We start from the raw sequence: 19,223 nt of genomic DNA, 5'->3' as shown, positions 1-19,223 counted from the left end.
GAGAGTGGAGGATCGGACTTGTTCGGAGCAAAGTGCAGCCTGTACTCCCTGACCTACAGTGTGGAACCCTCAGGGGCTTTACAGACGTGTACACAAGAAACTGGTGAACTTTAGCTCTCAGTGAAATGATGGACTAGATAGGAGACAGTTTATATGTGGGGTTGGTGATCTCAGTGAAATGATGGACTAGATGGGAGACAGTTTATGTCTGGGATTGGTGATCCCATGGGCACCAAATGTTGTATTCACTCATTTAATCTTAAAGCAATCCTGTGATCGTGTGGTTTGGGTTGGATTTTAAAGGTGGAGAAGCTGACTCTCAGGAATGTTAAGTGTCACTCACCAGCAGCTGGGGGATTTGAACCTGACTTTCAGAGCTCTTAACCATGCCATTTTGTGTGGTAGAGAGTAAAGTCAGGTTCACAAGCAGAGTTGGGACACTGAGGATGTTCCCTTTCCCATTCATAATCACCACCATCATCATCGTGAAAGAAAATCTAAGCAGAAAAGAATGATTTTATGTGTGATGTCTTACATTTATGCTGCTTCTACTTTCTGTCAAAGTGCTTTCGCCAGATTTACCCGGAGAGCAAACTGGACTTTTAAAACTCTGATTCTAAAACAATTCTAGACCACTGGGCTCTTCTAAGCCCTTTGAAGAAGCAGCATGTGCTTTTCCACGGTTGGGCAGGTTATTTTAGGTCAAAGTGCATGGTTGACTAAGATGACATACCTGAGCCCATGGCTTCTAGTTCCAAAAGCAGCTCTGACCTGTGGACCCAGAACTTCCAGAAGAATCTTCAGTTTTGTCTGGGAGGCCAAGGAGTCTTGTTGTCCCCAAGAATGGCAGCTGCCACTAGAACAGCATAGTATTTTCTAGAAAAATAAAATACAGCAATGTGGGGAAGACTTCTCCTCGGAGGGGAAGTGAGCCTCGTATTTTCCAGCCACTCACTTCCTCGGATGTTTTCAAGGTCATCCTGGTCAGCTGATATTCCAGGCCCCATAAGTAGAGGAGTGCCAACATAATGAATGACTCAGATGGCCCTTTTCTGTCATCTGCTACACACTGCCGGGAGGACTTGCAAGCTTTAATGCATGTATTCCTCACCACAACTCCTTGAGCGTTATTATCCATTGTCCAGATAAGGAGACCAAGCAAGGTCACACAGCCTTGAGTGTGGACTGTCCCGGACCCAGCCAGCCTGTCCCTGAAGTCCATGCTCTTCCCATTCTCCTGAGCAGCTGACCAGGCAGGGCGGCATCTTTGTCTCCCTGCCTGTGTTGAATGCCTACCATGTATTTAAGAATACGGGCAGACTCACAGAAAGACCTTGCTAACAGATACAGTTGTCCTCTGTAAACTTTATTTTCAAGAGACTATTCTGTGGAGAATTTAATATTTTCATTGTCTTCATAGAATAAATTTCTAAACTCTTAGCGAACACCTCTTGGTCACCATGGCATCATAAATGATGGTTCTCCCAAGTTGTCATGTCAAGGTTTGCTTGTGCCATACAGCTGTCCCCACACTTTAGGTTCTGTCTGTCTGTCTCTGTCTCTGTCTCTCTCTGTGTCTGTCTCTCTGTCTCTGTCTCTTTCTGTCTCCCTCCCTCTCCCTCTCCCTCTCTCTCTCTCTCCCTTCCTCCCTCTCCTCCCCCCTCTCTCTCTGACAGTATCTTGGAAAGTACAGAAAGCACAGGGACCTCCCTCTTCTTATTCTGTGGTCTATGTAAAAACCAAATGATGCCATCCTGACTTGGACTCTTTCAGAAGGATCAAACAGCACATTAGTCACTGGCAGATCTTTCAGGTTCCTTACCTCAGAGTCTTCCCAGTTCCTCATTCTTGCCGTCCACCATGAAGTCAGTAGTGAGAAAAACAAATGAACACACCTCCCAGCTCTCTATCAGCGCCAGTGACTGACTACCCATTCACGGTAGCATCAGACAGTTCAGAGGCCAAAGTGACTGGCCTTCCTGGCTGAGCTCGTTCTGCCTAAGTGGAAAGCTAGCCTGATTTCACCCAAGTGAAGCGCTTCCTCCAGCCTTGCTCTGCTTCATTCCTGTGCACAGTGTCAGTGAAAAGTAAAATCACTTGTTTTACTTAGTGCTCCTCTGTTGATCATTAGCAGATCGATTTCAGATACAATCACCCAGAGCTGGCATCAGTTCAGGGACTGTGGAGGGGTAACAGTCACCCTCGGAACAAACCCAGACTTTTTATTCTTTGTCCTACACTTAAATGGGAAGGCCTTTGGCCTGTTAGGAAAGACCACTTACCAAATTCCCTTTGAGAGCTTGAAGTGCTGTTCCGAAGAAATTGGTCCATGCTTTGGGGTAGTGAGGGCTAAAGCTAGTGCAGAGATTCCTTTGAATTAGCTTGCTCTACAGCTGTGGGAAGGCAGTCCCGCAGACAGCCTGGCCCCTGGGGAAGGAGCATGTCTGGGTCTATTTCACGTTGCCATAGCTGACAAGCAATTTGCACAGAGTTAAAGTGCATTTGGCCCATGGTTCGAAGGCTGGGAGGCTTCAGATTGGGCAGCCATATCTGGTGGGAACTCTCTGCAGTCCCAGGACAAGACAGGAAATTGTATAACAAAATAGGCCAGCCTGGCTTAAGTATCTCTTCCTCTTTGTGTAAGTCATGGCTCCATTGGATGAGGGACTGGCTCTTATGACATATTTGACTCTACCTCCTACAGATCCACTTCTAGACACCGTAACTGGATTAAGTTTATAGGCCCAAAACATCTCATGAGTGTTTGGGTGGATTCAGAAGCAAACCATTATAATGCTGCATCAGGGCTCAGTCAGGGAGGCCTTTGAGGAGTCTAGGGCAGCTGCCTTGCTGGTTAGAGAACAGACCATTGTTCAGAGCTACAGTATCTCTTCTCCATAGCCTCTGGGGAATAATAGCAGCAGCAATCAACATCTCAGCTCTGACACTCAAAGGTTCCATTGGGGGAAATCCATACTGAGAAAAAGTTCTACAGAGCCCTGCCTCAGTGGAGTCCGGACCCAGTTGATGGTGATATTAGAAGTAAGCTGACTGAGGGAGGCTGTGTGTCTTTACAAGAAGCTGCATTAGCAGATGCAGGCGCTTCATGTTTATGTCGGAAGGACTTCCAGAGATGCCGTGCATTTCCAACAATAGGTGGGATCTGTGGCAGCTTCCGACTTAATAGAATTCAGAAGGGGAAAATGATGCCACCGAGCTTTTGTATTGGTGTGATTTTCATGTGGGGTCTTCGTGGGGGAAAGGATCTGTGCTGTGGAAGTCTGCATGATCAACTAGACAAAAAAGAATGCCTGGTCTCTTCTATTATTTCCTCTTCATTGCTGCTCTCATCATGTTAAACATGCACAAGTAAAAAAATGACCTTATATGGAAAACTGAACTATGTAAAATCAGAGCTGAACAACCAGAGGTGAACCCAAGACTTCTCAGTTAGGGAGAGTGCTCTTTCAAGAACTTAAGAGGTCTGAACACGTACAGTGTGAGTGACAGAGTCCATGGCTGAGGAAACTATTGAAGGCTAGTTGGGTGTCCTATTAGGTGACTGTGGGCCAAGCCCTGGGTTTGTATAGTTAAAACCAGCCTTCAGAGCCAAGTCCCTGAACATTTTCCTTCCTGGCTTAATTCCATGGCAAGGAGTTGGGATACACTCTTGTATCCACTCCCTTATGTCATCAGTCATCCATTCTCTCATGCACAGCTTTCCCAGTTTTGTCTCCAAAAACTGTGACAAGGATACAAAGAAAAACACAATGTTAGTTAGTAAGGAAGGACTACTTAAGGACTCATGTGTTAGTCCAGTCTGATGATGCATACTGTGTTTAAGTGACTTGCTTCCTGGATATATAGTCTTACACATAAAACAACTCCCACTAACATTTTGATTTATGTTCAACCTGTCATGTGTTCATAATGTATTTTTAAGTTGAGCTATAGTCACGTATGTATACATTTGCAAAATTTTATATTGTATTTATGCTCACTGGTTCCATTTTACAATAAGGTCAAATATACTAACTGTTTAAAATGTGCTTCTCATGTAGATTTGCAACTATGTGGGACCTGCAAAGGTTATTGTTCAGTTGGTCACAAATGGAAAAAATATCCACCTGCACGCCCACAGCCTGGTGGGGAAACACTGTGAGGATGGGATCTGCACTGTGGTGGCTGGACCCAAGGACATGGTGGTTGGGTAAGTGGGGGCATGTGGTGCTGAGGGGGATGGAACAGTAGAACATGAAACACGTGGATGTGAAATCAGTAAGCCCTTCTCCATTACCGACCTGTGCAAGGCCTGAGAGGGTCTCAAAACACAAGCATAGAAAGCCAGGAGAACCCCAAGGAAAAGGAGGTGACCAGATACCTGCACTGCCTAAGATAACCCTTGCATCTGTAGTCTTGGCCTCTCAGGGGTGGGTGGTTCAGTATGGATGATGTTATAATTATAGGCACGTGACCTGAGAGGCATTTTCAATATATCTCTGTGCTACTTTCAGAAGTATTTTTCTTCTCCTGGAAATAAAGATAAAGACAAAAAAAAAACAACAAAAAAATCACCACTTTAACTGTGCAGAAATGGTTACCTTATAGATGCTTTGTACTTCTTTGGAGCACGATCTCCACTCTGTGGTCTAAGCCGGCCTTGAACTCACGACTACTCTTCTACCTTCTCTGTCTCCCAAGTGTTCAAACTGGGCTTAGAAACATGCACCACCACAACCAGCTCTGAGTCTTATCTATTTGTGATTCCCTTAATAGATTCCTAGTGGGAACATTTGAGACATGAAGCAGATAAGTAAATATTGTTTCAACTCTGTGCTACTTAAAAAGTATGCAGATTGAATAACCAAGAAATGCAAAATGGTTTGAGCATTCATTAGATCTGGAATGTAAATAGAAATTAGTGTATTCATTCAAGGTCAATCAAATAAAATAATTTTTAATGAATGAAACTTTATAGAAATAATTTCTTATCAAAAGAATCAGGAAATACTCAATAAGATATAATTATGGGCTGAGAGTTAAAGAGCTTATTGAGCAAGTGTGATGACCCAGGTTCAAATCCCCTGACCGCACATAAAAGCCCATTGCAGAGCATGAAGATTAGTAACCCCAGCTCCTGAAGGGTAATGGGAGGCAGAGACGGGAGACTGTCTGGAATCCCATGCGCCACCAGCCTGCCTGGTACAGTGGACAAACAGACTCCATCTCAAGCCTGAAGTTGTTCTCTGACCTCTACATGCACACCATAGCTCATACACACCCACATTCACACACACAAATGTGTGCATACATGAAATAAAGACATCTGTTATCCTAAGGTTTTATATTTCATTATCCTGAAACACTAAAATAGCAGATAATGTAGTAACTTAACACAGAGTAAAAATTGATGTAAGCATTCAATCATCTCAGAAACAGTTAACTCCTGCTTTGGGGATTCTTAAAAACCAAAGATAAGGGCCAGTCCAGTAACTCAGTGGGTAAGTGCACTTTCCACCAAGTCTGACAACCTGAATTTAACTCCTATAAACCACGTGGTCAGAGAGAACCAAATTCCATGGATTATCCTCTGACTTCCACATGTAACAAAGGGTTATGCATGCAGCACACTCACAAACAAGTGTAATAAAAAATTTTTAATAAAAATAATAGTTGTTTTAGTTAGGGTTTCTGTTGCTGTGAAGAGACACCATGACCACAGCAACTTTTATAAAAGGAAACTTTAATTTGGGTGCTTACAGTTTCAGAGGTTTAGTCTATTATCATCATGGTGGGGACATGGCAGCATGCAGGCAGACATGGTGCAGGAGAAGGAGCTGAGAGTTCTACATCTTGACTTGCAGGCAACAGGAGTGAACTGTGTCACTGGCATAGTCTGAGCAAAGGAGACCTCAAAGCTCACCCCAACAGTGACACACTTCCTCCAACAAGGCCACACTTCCTAATAGTGCCACTCCCTTTGGGGCCCATTTTCTTTCAAACCACCACAATAGTTAATTAAAATAATTTTTAAAAACAAAAGATGAGAGCTGGGGAGATGGGTCCGTGGGGTAAGGTTTTTGCAGTACAAATTCCGGGACCTGAGTTCAGGTCTCCAGCACCTGTTGTTGTCTCTTTGAGAGGCCCACCACCCAGCTACAAAATAAATCACACACAGAGGTTTATTCTTACTTATGAATGCCCGGCCTTTGCTTGGCTTAGTTTCTAGTAAGCTTTCCTTAAATTCACTTGTCTAACTTTTGCCTCTGAGCTTTTCCCATTCTCTTATTTCTGTAAATCTTACTCTTACTCCATGGCTTGCTGGTTGTGTGGCTGGGTGGCTGACCCCTGACATCCACCCCTTCTCTGGCTCCTAGATCTTAGATCTCTCCTCCCAGTTTTCTCCTTCTATATATTCTCTCTGCCTGCCAGCCCCACCTATCCTTTCTCCTGCCTTGCTATTGGCCAGTTCTTTATTAGACCATCAGGTGTTTTACACAGGCACAGTAACACAGCTTCACAGAGTTAAACAAATGCAACATGAACAAAAGTAACACACTTTAAAATAATATTCTACTACAAGCACCCACATAAAAAGTCAGGTGTAGAAAACCAAAAACATAAATAAAATAAAAAAAGGAAAAGGCTGGGCATGATGGTGCACACCTTTAGTCTCAGCACTCGGGAAACACAGGCAGGTGGATCTCTGAGTTTGAGGCTAGCCTGGTCTACAAAGCAAGTTCCAAAACAGCCTGGACTACAGAGAGACTCTGTCTCACCAACCCTTTACCCTTGCAAAAAAAAAAAAAAAAAAAAAAAAAAAAAAGCCAGGTGTGGTGATGCACCTGAAGCCCCATGCCAGGGTGGCGGGGAACAACAGACAAGCAGATTCTTGGGGCTCACAAGCCAACTAGTCTAGCCAGTTAGTGAACACTAGGTCCAGTGAGTAACCCTGTCTCAAAACATTAATTTCCTGCCATTGCCCTGTGGCCTCTGTGCTTGCATGCAGATACACTTTTTGTTAATTTTATTTAATTATGTATAACATCAATCAGTTTTCTAATCTTAGTTTAAGTGGTGTCTGCTAAAAGCCCAGCATATGTGGGCTTTTTATGCAAAGAAAGGAATTGCTTAATCACCTGTGATGAAGTTTGAATTCCGTTGTTTTGAATCACTTGTTCTTGGGAGGTACAGACAGCTTTCATGTTCCTGGGCATTTCTTTGTTTGACTGTGAAGATGTTCAAGTGTGAAAAACCTAGAGAGAGGGAGCTTTCCTCTAAGTCACTAAAATCTGACGCTTTTTGATGTTGGGGGGAAAGGATCTAAATTAAAGGAAGAAGCTTAAGTTGATTCTTGTGTACTGTAACTTGTCTCAACATCTCCTGGAAGGGCTGTCTGTCCTGCTTCTTGGTCTTCACATTTGGTTCCCTTCCAGCTCCTGCCTGGCCTGTGAGCAAGGTGAAATGCAGGGTTCTTGTCAGTTTCAGACAATTGAGCAGTTAGTGTTTCTGCTGATTTTACCACAGCATTGCCCATCCCTTCAAAGCATTTGTCCTCTTTTGGTCCTGTTTAACCCATCTTACAATTGCATGTTTTTGAGGAAATTACACATGGAATTCTCTATTAGTAATATTTATTATTATAAAACTTCCAGTATGTAGTCTGCGTACTGTTGTGTCTCTGTACTGGTTGAATAATCTTTCATGATTTTATAAGAAATTACCGGTGGCTGTCTCTAGCTCAGTGGTAGAGGGCCTGCTTAGCGTGCATAGGGCCCTGAGTTGATCCCCAGCAGCAGCACCAATAAAAAGAACTAATGGGTATTTACGCTAGAGCCTAGGCTGGCAGCAGTGGGAGTGGATTCTGCGGCTGTGAGCAGAGTGAGGTGGTCCTTCAGTGTCCGGCAGTGCAGTGGGGTGTATGGCCCTGGGGTTGAGAGTGCTCATCATTCGTTCATTTAGCAGTGTTTTCAGCATCTCATTCCTGAGTTTGCTCCCTGTGGTTTCAGTTAGTTGTAGCTGGATGGGATTTTCTAATTTTGGAAAACTTCTCTGAGAGATGTCTTCAAGGAGATGCCACCTGAGTGATAATGAGCTTTTCTCATTGAAGGTCCTATAGAGTGTCTGTACTCACTTCTACATTTGCTATTTAGCTGAGAAAATTCTGCTCACAGTATTTCCCAAAAGAAACCATTTCCTTCATGATTCATGCATCTCTATGTCTCTGAGTTTCTAACATCAGACCCATATCTTACTTTTTCTTTCTTTCTTTTTTTTTTTTTTTTTTTTTTTTTTTTTTTGTGGGTGTAAAAACAGCATGCTAGTAGCCTGGAAGTCAACCCTGCTTACACTTCTGTCGCTGTGCTCAAAAGAAATGGGGACAAGTTGCATGACTTTGGAGGCTTGAATTTCCTTCCTTACAAAATCAGAAAGACACTCTATCTCCAGGCACTTTCTAGCTGTAACATTCTAGACCAAGCCAACATTAGCTAATGCTATAAATTAGCGTGAGTAAACTTGCCACTATCTTTCTATGGTATGACATCGATTAGTTTATTAGTTCTGACTTGTAGGCAAGAAATTTAGGAAGGCAGCCAAAGTTATTTCTTAGACTTGTCAATACTAGAAATAGAGTGAAGATAACCTGTTTTCAATAATACACATTAGACTGAGTATAGATTCACAAGCAAGGCACAGGTCCAAAACATCAAGATAAGTAAAAATGACACCAAGAAGACACATAGCTTTGAATGCATCAAAACCAGGAGACTCCCCTTTATTTACAGTGTCTTTCACACATTCTCAGTTTGAATTCTCAATGAGTTTAGTTCCTATTTTTTTCAAAATTATTTTATCAGTGTTAAAGCATTCATCTTTTAAGTTTTGATTATGGATTTAATGATTTTAACATAGGGTTATTATTTTAAAAATTTAGTTAGCTTTCACTGGTGCTCTAGTTTCTTATTCTTTTATCTAAACTTCACTACCTTTCTTGATAATCAATAATCCTATTTGGTATTTTACTTTGACCGAGAATGTTAATTTTTTTGGCAACATTCTAGTTCTTTGAAGTTTATCATTCAGTGGAAAGTGTCTGTGCTTTTCTACTTTTTGTAGGCCACGTTAACCAACAGCCACCACACCCTGTTTGTTTCCTGGCAACCTGGGTTGAAAGAGTTGTACAGTTCTTCTCTTTTTTTTTTTTTCACAACTAATTTATATAGCTTTATCAGTTAGTAAGCACTAGCGCAGCGGTTCTCAACCTGTGGGTTGTGACCCCTTTGGGATCACCTAAGACCATCAGAAAACACAGATACTTACATTACAATTCATAACAGTAGCAAAATTACAGTTATGAAGTAGAAACAAAAATAATTTTCTGCTTGGGGGTCACCACAAAATGAGGAATGTATTAAAGGGTCGCAGCATTAGGAAGGTTGGGAACCACTGCTCCAGAGACTATATAAATGTAAAAACACAAAGGAGAACCTTCGGTCCCCCTCAGGGGAACTGCTACATTCAATTACTATTTTCGAGATCCAGACTGATTGAGATTGGTCATTTTGTGTGGCTAAACATTATCCCCCTGGAGAGGCACTGACTGGAGCAGACTGGTCAGATATGGACTTAGGTTAGAAGTGTGCTATTCCAAGTTGGGGTGTGCACTATGAATCGGGAGCTGTTTTTGAATCCTGTGAAATCAAGGACTAAGTCTTAAAACAACAAATGCCAAAGAGGGGCCACTTGTGAGCCCCAACCCAGTGTCAGAGATTCGGACACATCAGGACTTCAGATGACGAGGAAGATGAAGACAGCTGGCCGACTGCTTCATGTTGATTGTGGCTACAGGGTCAAGTCAGCCTGGGTCACCTAAGTAAGACTGATGCCAGCCTCCATCCAGGAGAGTTTGATTTCACAGAGCAGGGGAAGGCCAGGCTCTCCAGCCTCGGCATTCCTCAGAATTAACTGAAGAGCTGGTTAAAACCCTTTGTTTGTTCAGTAGGTTTGGATCAAACCCCCATATTTTAATATGTTCTAAAATAATGATGTTGCTGGTCTGAAGACTCTCATGTCAGGAAAACAAGAGTAAGAAGCACGGTTGTGGTTCCAGCCCTTTTATTAGCGGGTGTGGCCTTTCTGTTTTTAAAATGTCATTGCTGTAGTAATCACCCTTTCACATGTTCATCTCTGTGAATTTTGAGAATCATATGGCCACTACCATCAAGTATGCAATGGTTCCTGACCCCAGAATCTCCTCATGCCCCTTAGTAGTCAACTCCTCCCTCCACTCGAGGCCCTTGAGAATACTGATGAGTTTTCTTTAAGTATAGTTTTGCCTTTTCAGAATTGCATGCAGTAGAATCGTACAGCGTACAGCCTTTTAAAGCCTGCCTCCCTTCGCTCAGCATCGTGCACTGAAGTCCTCCATGTTGCTTCGTGTGTCTGCTCTTGCTTCCTTCCAGTTCCTCTGTGGTAATGCATTGTACTGATGCCTGTAGTTCGTTATCCATTCATCTGTTCAAGGACATGAGGTGCTTTGTGTGTGAGCAGAAGTTGTCATTTCTCTTGGGTAAACACTGAGGAACATAATGACAAGGACACAGGCTCCTAGAGCAATATTTACAAGAAAGTGCCACATCGTTTTCTAAGGTGGCTAAAGCATTGTATATTCCTTATGTGCCCATATTTATAAGACTAACAAAATCGACTCTCGTTTTCTTTGACATTTTATTGCAAAATTTTCAAGCATTTTTGAAGTCAAAGAATATCAGAATGAGCTACTATTATGCCCTAAACCAGAATCAACAACTAATTATTTCATTTCCAAACTTTATTAAATACATTCTTACTTGGATATCTTTTGACTATGAATATCTAATTCCATTATGGTAGGAGGATATTTTATATAATTTGTGTCATTTTAAATTTACTGATGCCTATTTTATGGCTAAGGTAACAACCACTGTTACTCTAAAAGCATGCTCACTCTTGTCTAGTAGAGTAGATGATCTGTAAATGTCAGTTGGGTCCAGATATTTGAGTGTTATCCTAGCCTTATGTCCTTATGGCTTTTTGTCTATTAGTTCTAGCAGTTACCAAGAGAGGAATGTTGAAATCACTGATACATTTATAGATAGGTCTATTTTCCTTTCGTTGTTGTGAGATTTTTACCTCCCATAATGTGGAGCTTTCTGTATCAGGTGCATAAATATTTAGGATTCTTACTCTCTCTTGGTGAGTTGATATATTTGAAGAAATAGTCTTCTTTCATCCTTGGTAGTGTCATTTGCTCTAAAAATCCACCTTGGCTGACAATAATATACTTAGCATGATCTCACTGTGCATAGGATTTTATGTGTTGTATGTATGTGAACCTAAGGGCAGCATGCTTTCACTTCCTGCTCCAGGCCCTGTGCTGTCTTGTCATATATTTTACAACCACATGCTTTATCAACTCTCAATATATTTGTTTTGTGGGGTTTGTTTGTTTGTTTGCCCTAGACAGGAAAATAATTTTTAGGTAAATTGCATAAACTAGGGGACTTGAACTTGTATTTTCACACATCAGAATATGCACTGCTCTTCGTCCTGGTTTGCAGGTCAGGATCTCTATCTGGTCCCGTCTTCTGCCTGTATCACTTCCTTTAACTTTCCTCGTATTGCTGATCTGATGCTGATGAGCTCGTTTCGTTATTGTGTCTGAAAAGTCTTCTCTTCATCTTCGCTGTTCAAAGGTGGTTTTTGAAGAGCAGAAGATTCTGAGTTGGCAATGTGTTCTTTCATGTCCTGGTTTTAGGTTGATTCACTGTCTGAGGACTTGACCTGTTTCCAACAGGAGCTCCCCTGCACATCTTGCCTGGTTAGCTGTTTTGAAATGTTCTTAGTACTGTTTCTGACTTCTCTTCACCCATAGTTGTAAGCACTGAAGGTTTTAAAGGACTTAAGTATAGTTTTCTTCATAAGCTTTAGCTTCTTGGGATTCCATTTTTATTAAATTGTAAAAATTTCCAACTGTTAAATTTTCTGTCCACTGCTTTTCTGTCTGTGACCCTTCCCTTCTCTCCATCCTCCTGTTCTCCTCTCTCTCTCTCTCTCTCTCTCTCTCTCTCTCTCTCTCTCTCTCTCTCTCTCTCTCTCGGACTAGGGTTGTGTTGGCACCATTACTAAGGAAGTACCCTCTGAATATTCAGTCTGATGCTTCATGTATTTTGAGGCTTCTTGAACTGGTCCAGCCCTGTGGATCTGTGAGAACAGTAGCTCTCTCCAGCCTTAGAGGGCTTTCTCACAAACGTCAACAGCCAGCTAAAGGTATGCCTGGAGCTCTGGCTATATAAATCCTAGTCTCTATTTACCTCAAGTCCTTACCTGTCTCTGCAACTGCAGAACACTGGGCTTCCCATCCTGCAGCCTGGTTATTAAGCCAGGGAATTGTAAGAGTCGCTTCATTTATTTCTCTTTTCTTAAGGATCACTGTTCCATGTCACCTGTTCCCCAAAGCCTGAGGGTCCATCTAGCTCTGTATTACTCCGCTGTGGACTATGGCAGTACACTGACTTGTGTATTCTTTACTAGGGTAGCTCCTTCCGTCATGGTTGACATGATAAAGAAGGATGATACCTTTCTCCAGATGTGCAGTTAGGTTCACGTAGGAATGCACTGTGGAGAGAATGTGAAGTGCAGCCGAGGTGCTGGTCGCTGATGTTCCCAGATGGTCCTGTCCTCCTAGCGGGGGGGGGGGGGGGGGGGGGGGGGGGGGGGATGGTCTGCGAAGAAGGAGACCCAAAAGAGCAGACATGAGGGCTGTTGCTCTGGGAGGCCCGCCTGGACCTCCAAGCACATCAGCAGGCCCTGTACTCGGCAAGCATTCGCGGAGCACTCACACTCACATGTCCGCCTCTATGCCAGAGCTGGCGATCTCTGTCCTGAAGGAGCTATGGAAGTCCGGCACGTTTGCTTCTCGGAATGTCCGTGTAACTCACTCCACATCTGGGCTGCTGTGTCTCTTCGTTCTGTCTTCACTTCCCTTGTCTTTCTCTAGTTCATATGACCTTTGCACAGTAGCTTGTTCTTATTTGTGCAGCGAGTTGTCATATCTCTTTTATTGGAATTTTGTATTACGTTTAGCATATGTGTTTGTGTGTGTTTCTGCCTGTCTGTCTGTTTCTGTGTTTGTCATGGGGGAGGCTGTGTGTGTGCGTGCGTGCGTGCGTGTGTGCGTGCGCGTGTGTGTGTGTGTGTGTGTGTGTGTGTGTGTGTGTGTGTGTCCGTCTGTCTGTCAGTGTCACAAGACAGAAGACAACTTGACAACTTGTGGGAGTTGCTTCCATCCTCCTACCGTATCAGTTCTAGGGACTGCGCTCATGTCATCAAGCTTGGCAGCAAGCGTCCTTACTAACTTGGCCGTCTCACTGGCCTGTATCTCTTTCTTCTAGTGACACTTATTTTCCTGTCAGAGTAAAAGTTCTTACAAACATCTCTCTGCTGTGAGAGACCTGGGCCCTGCACTTTTCCCTTGGAACTTGTCTGTCACCTCTGAGTCTGCTCCTTTCCCTCAGCCCACATGCTGCCTCTCTGCCCCTGTTGAAAACACCAGAGTGGACTGCCTTGCGGTCTTCATCCGCACTCTTTCTGCAGCTGAGATATGCCTCATCCAAAATCCACTTCTTCCTCTTACCTCCCTCAGTCCTGGCCGAGCTGTGACCTTTTCAGGGTCCTGTCTGGGGTTCTCTCCTACCGTCTCACCTTCCCCCCATTCCTGTCTTCTTTTCCTTGATTACATGCTTTTCTCTCTAAGGTACACTGTGAAATGAACTTGTTGGCTGTCTGTCATCATAACAGCGTGTGCGTTATGTGAGAGCAGAGGTAATTTACTGACAGAAACACCTTGACCATGGTTCCACACTACTGACAACACACGTGAACACTTGTTGAATTAAAGAGTGTCTTCACTAAAGTGTCGTTTGCCTTCTTTGCCATATTACAGTTATTGAATACACTCATTTCGTATTCTTAAAAATGGATGATGAGAGCATTTTACATATTTTTTTCTAAGATCTTCTCAGTTGCTATATTCTATTTAACACATTTGCTCTATTGTAGACATGTAGCATTCGGGAGATAAAAAGTTCTCCAACACTGACTATGTGCATAATTTCAGGCTGAAGGCCACAAAGAATTAGAAGACAGTTTTGGTAGTGATAAGTGACTCTAGGGTTATAGGTAAGCCTCAAGGAAATGGGATTCTAGGGAGACATCACATCACATCCAGAAACCCAAAGAAGATCCCTAAGAAACATAAATCCCTCTACATGTAACACTCCTCCTATCTAAACATTAATATGTGTTTATGAGTTATAATTCTTTTCATACAGTCCTCATAGAAAATACTCTAAAGTGAAGCCACATGAAACTTCTTTAGTAAAACATATATACAAGTGTACCCCTCACACAGTGACTCGTGATTTGAAATCCACTATGCTCTGAGACCCAAGGTGCTTCGAGTTCACTACCAACTAACTCATTTAGTAACCCAGTTTAACCTGGCCCGACTCACGTGCTAAGTCTGGTTCTAGGCTCTCTGTGGAATGTTAAGGAGCTGAGTACATTGTGCGCCCCACCCTGCCAGCACTGTTGTGTGTTATACACTGTATACCATACATTACCCTCATACTGTAACAATCCCAAGTTCTGATGTTCATCCAACTCAGATTTGTGTAAGACCTGAGTGCTTGTGTATTGTTTCACAATGCCCTTTACTGAACTGAAGCCCACTCTCCTCACAGCCTGCGTAACTTGTGGTTCTTTTTGCTGCTACTCTTACTGCATTTCTCCAGCTTTGCCAACCTGGGAATACTTCATGTAACTAAGAAAAAGGTATTTGAAACACTGGAAGCGCGGATGACAGAGGCGTGTATAAGGGGCTATAATCCTGGACTCTTGGTGCATTCTGAGCTTGCCTACCTACAAGCCGAGGGTGGAGGAGACCGGCAGCTCACAGGTGAGCACCCTTGCCCAGCCTTACTTAAGGCCTTCTGTGTCACCAGAGGACGACTGTGTCCATCAGCGTGGTAGTCCCTGGCGGGAAGGAGCTACTGCCATTGAGTCGTTCCTTTCTGCACTGGACACCTCCCTCATGCACAAAGCCTTTACACACTTATTTCCCCCTTTTTAGTGCACAGTGGTGTATAGTAGGCGTATTTCACTCTATTCTCACATACTACGTGTGCTTTAAACTCTTAACCAAAGTAGAAAGGTAGATAAGGAGAGGATGGCAGAAGGCTGTTGTTACAATATTCCAGAGAAAATGCAGGTTTCCTCTGATGGCTTTAATTTTACACAATTCAGTGGGGCTGTTATGTAAAATTTTACTAACAGTTGGAAGGATTTCAGGCTGAAGTATCCAAGAGAAGACCAAAATTATTAAATTAAAGATAAAAATCAGGAAAACATTACCAGAGATACCGGCGAAATTCAAAAGATCATTAGGGCATGCTTTGAAAGCATATATTCTAATAAATTAGAAAATCTTACAGAAATTGATAAATTCAGATATATTTGGCCTGCCAGTATTAAACTAAGAAAATATAAACAACTTAAACAGACCTAAAATAAGTGATGAAATTGAAGCAGTAATAAAATGTCTCCCAGCTAAAAAAGTCCCAGTCCCAAATGGAATCACGGCTGAATTCTACCAGATCTTTGAAGAAGAGTCAATACAAATTATCCTTAAACTGTTCCATGAAATAGAAAGGGAAGGAACATTACTGAATTTATCTTCTGAAGCCAGTATTATCTTTATACCAAAACCAGATAAAAGAACAACAGAAAAAAAAAAGAGAAAAGAATAAGCCAGTATCACTGATGAACATGGATTTATAAGTTCTTGATAAAATGATACAAACCCAATTCATCAACACATTAAAGAGATTATTGACCATGATCAAGTTGGTTTCATTCTTAAAGAATGGGTCAGCATATGAAAACCAATAAATGTAAGGCCTAAATAGACTTGAGAACAGAAATTACATGTCATCTAAATAGATACAGAAAGCTTTGGACAAAGTACAACATCTCTTTATGATCTAAAAACAATTAGAAATAAGAGAACCATACCTCAACATGCTGAAGACTATATACAATAGACAGCCAACAAAAGGGGAAACAACGTATTTCCTTTGAAAGCAGAAATAAAACAAGGTGTGCCTTTCTCCACTCTTGCTCAACATAGTGCTTGAAAACTTAGCCAAAGCAGTAAGACAGGAGAATGAAATAAAAGGATACAAATAGGAAAGGAGGTGGTCAAAATATCTCTATTTGCAGACAGTATAATCCCATACACAAGAGACCCTCACGACTCCACTAGGAAGGCTTGGGTCTGATAAAGTATCAAGTTCAGAATCAGCACACAAAACTCAGTGGCTTTCCTCTATACCAACAATGAACATGCTGAGAAAGAACTCAGCAGAGGTAACAACCAAGTCTAGTGACAGCCATTCACAGTAGCTTCAAAATAAGTAAATCAGATTCCTGCCGATAAACTAACCATGTGGAAAGGCCTTTGCAATAAAAATTCTAAGACACTGAAGAAACAGGTGACAATAGATGATGGAAAAACCTCCCATGCTCCTGAGTGAACATAATTAAATCACAAAAGTATTACCAAGAGTGGTCTGTAGAGTGAATGCAGTCCACATCAAAATCTCAATGGTGTTCCTCATGGAAATAAGAAAAACTATCCTAAAATTCATAGAGAAGCACAAAAGACCTCAGATAGCCAAAGCCATAGGATAATAAAGAGTGTTGTTAGAGGTGTCACAATTGCTGATTTCAGGTTACACTGTAGAGCCGTGGTAGCAAAACCAGCATGCAACTAGCATCAAAACAGACGTATAAATCAGTGGAACAGATAATGAAGAAATAAACGTAACCATAGCCACCTGATCCTTGAGAAGATGCCAAAACATGCATTAGAGAAAAAGACAGCCTGTTCAACAGGTGACGCCAGGGAAAGCAGATAGCCACATAGAAAGGAGGAAACTGGATCCCCATCTCATCCTGGACAAAGTCAATTCAACATGGACCAGAGATCTCAGCGTAAAAGTTAATGGTCTGAAACTGTTAAGGGGACACACACAGAAAATGCTCCAGGAGGTAGACATAGGCAAGGACTTTCTGAAAAGGGCTCCAGCCACTCAGGAAATAAAATCAACAGCTAACAAGTGAAATTAAAAAGCTTTTGTACAGCAAAGGAAATAGCTGAGTGAAGAGACAACCTTCAATATGGGAAAGAATTTTTGCCAACTATGTATCCGACATATCAAAAACTCAAAAAATTAAATTCCAGAAAACCAAACAATCCAGGCAATAAATGGGCTGAGGGACAAGTAGAGAGTTCTCAAATGATGAAGTACAAGCAGCCAACAGACGTGGTTATGCCGCTAGCCATTAACATTGCTCGAGATTCCATCTCACCTTAATTAGAATGGCAGTCATTAAGAAAACAAGTAGCAGGAGCTTGGCATGCAGTGCAGGTAGCATAGGGCTTGCCTGGTATACAGGAAGTTCTGGGTTTGAGTCCCATACTCCAGAAAAACAAACAGGGCAGCACATAATCCCCGCAGCTGGGAGCCGGCATCAGGAGGATCTGCAGTGCAAGGCCACCCTCAGCTGGACATTGCAGATGATTCAGCAGGTCCCCAGGGCCTGAATTCAGTCCCCAGGGCCACATGGTGAAAGAAGAGGGCCACCTTCCTCAGCTTGCCCTCTGACCTATACACATGCACTGTGGCCAACAAATGCAAAGAGATAAAGAAATAAGAAAATCAACATGGAAAGTCCTCAAAAATAAAGTAAAAGTAGAACTACCATATGACACAGCTGTACACTCCTGTGTATACTTGCAAAACTCTAAGTCCGCATACTACACAGACATATTTACTTGCACATACATGTTTATTGCAGCCATATTCATGAGTCAAGTTAAAGAATCAACCTCGCTCTCTCCATCAACAGATGATGGATAAAGAAAGTATGATATATATGCATAATGGAGTTTTTGTCAGCCATTTAAAAAAAAGAAACATCGCCGGGCAGTGGTGGCGCACGCCTTTAATCCCAGCACTCGGGAGGCAGAGCCAGGCGGATCTCTGTGAGTTCGAGGCCAGCCTGGGCTACCAAGTGAGTCCCAGGAAAGGCACCAAAACTACACAGAGAAACCCTGTCTCGAAAAACCAAAAAAAAAAAAAAAAAAAAGAAACATCATTTACAAGGCAATGTATGCAACTGGAAGTTGCATAAGCCAGACTACAAACATCATATGCTGTCTCTCTCATCTCTGGATCCTAGATTTTATATAAATATGTAATATTATTTGCACATATGTGAGTAGGACATGAAAGTAAGAGAGGGGTATTCTGTTGGTAGGAAGGGAACTAGTGGGCTTGAGGGAGAGGGGCAAGGAGGCTGTGGGACTGAGTATTGGCAGAGGACTTGTTCTGCTGGGGTGGAGATATCTTTATAAATCTGTCACTACGTACAGAGTATATGCCAATAAAAACTTTTAAGGAAGTATTTCTAGAGGAAAAGAATTGGTCTTTAAGATGTTCTTTGTTTGGGCTTCTGAAAATATGCCATGTTAAATGTTCACACTCCCACCTGCCCTGGCATGAGCAAACTGTACTTACTATGTGACCCTAGACAGGGAGAAGGAGATCATCCGCCAGGCGGCTGTGCAGCAGACGAAGGAGATGGACCTGAGTGTGGTACGCCTCATGTTCACAGCCTTTCTTCCTGACAGCACGGGCAGCTTCACCCGGAGACTGGAGCCCGTGGTCTCAGATGCCATCTACGACAGCAGTGAGTACTCAGTCCTGAGGCAGGGTCGCTTCATCCAGCATCGAGATCAGACACCAGCTCTACCTAGGCACTTACAAGAGCCGAGGCCTGCAGACAGTGACTCAGTCACCTCGAGCTCTAGTCTGTTGTCTGCGGAGTGTGACTGCTGCAGTCTAAGGTAGAGGGTTGGTGTCCATTTAAGCATCTTAAGCCATACCAGCCAACAGAGTGCTCTTCCGTGTAACACCAATTTCTTACTTCTGAACACGTGACTGTAGGGCAACTTGCTGGTGCTCTTTAAGATGGCCTTATTATCTGCCCTGGCAGCTCTAAAGGGAAACTAATAAAAGACAATTATTATTTTTATCTGTCCTTATCCCCACTTGGTA

The 19,223-nt window shown here is 42.6% G+C and overlaps 1 protein-coding gene across 1 annotated transcript in view; it reads left to right on the top strand.

Annotated features, from left to right (window-relative positions):
- Nfkb1 (nuclear factor kappa B subunit 1) overlaps window positions 1–19,223 on the top strand; it is a 115,529-nt gene that overhangs the window by 61,443 nt on the left and 34,863 nt on the right. Inside the window, exons 7-9 of the mRNA XM_059266309.1 lie at window positions 4,062–4,210; window positions 14,835–14,998; window positions 18,697–18,855. Coding sequence (XP_059122292.1) covers window positions 4,062–4,210; window positions 14,835–14,998; window positions 18,697–18,855 — 472 coding nt within the window. The remainder of the gene's footprint in view (window positions 1–4,061; window positions 4,211–14,834; window positions 14,999–18,696; window positions 18,856–19,223) is intronic.

The sequence above is a fragment of the Peromyscus eremicus genome, chromosome 6, assembly GCF_949786415.1.
Source record: "Peromyscus eremicus chromosome 6, PerEre_H2_v1, whole genome shotgun sequence".
Taxonomy (NCBI): Eukaryota; Metazoa; Chordata; class Mammalia; order Rodentia; family Cricetidae; genus Peromyscus; species Peromyscus eremicus.
This window is presented reverse-complemented; position numbering and strand designations above follow the sequence as displayed.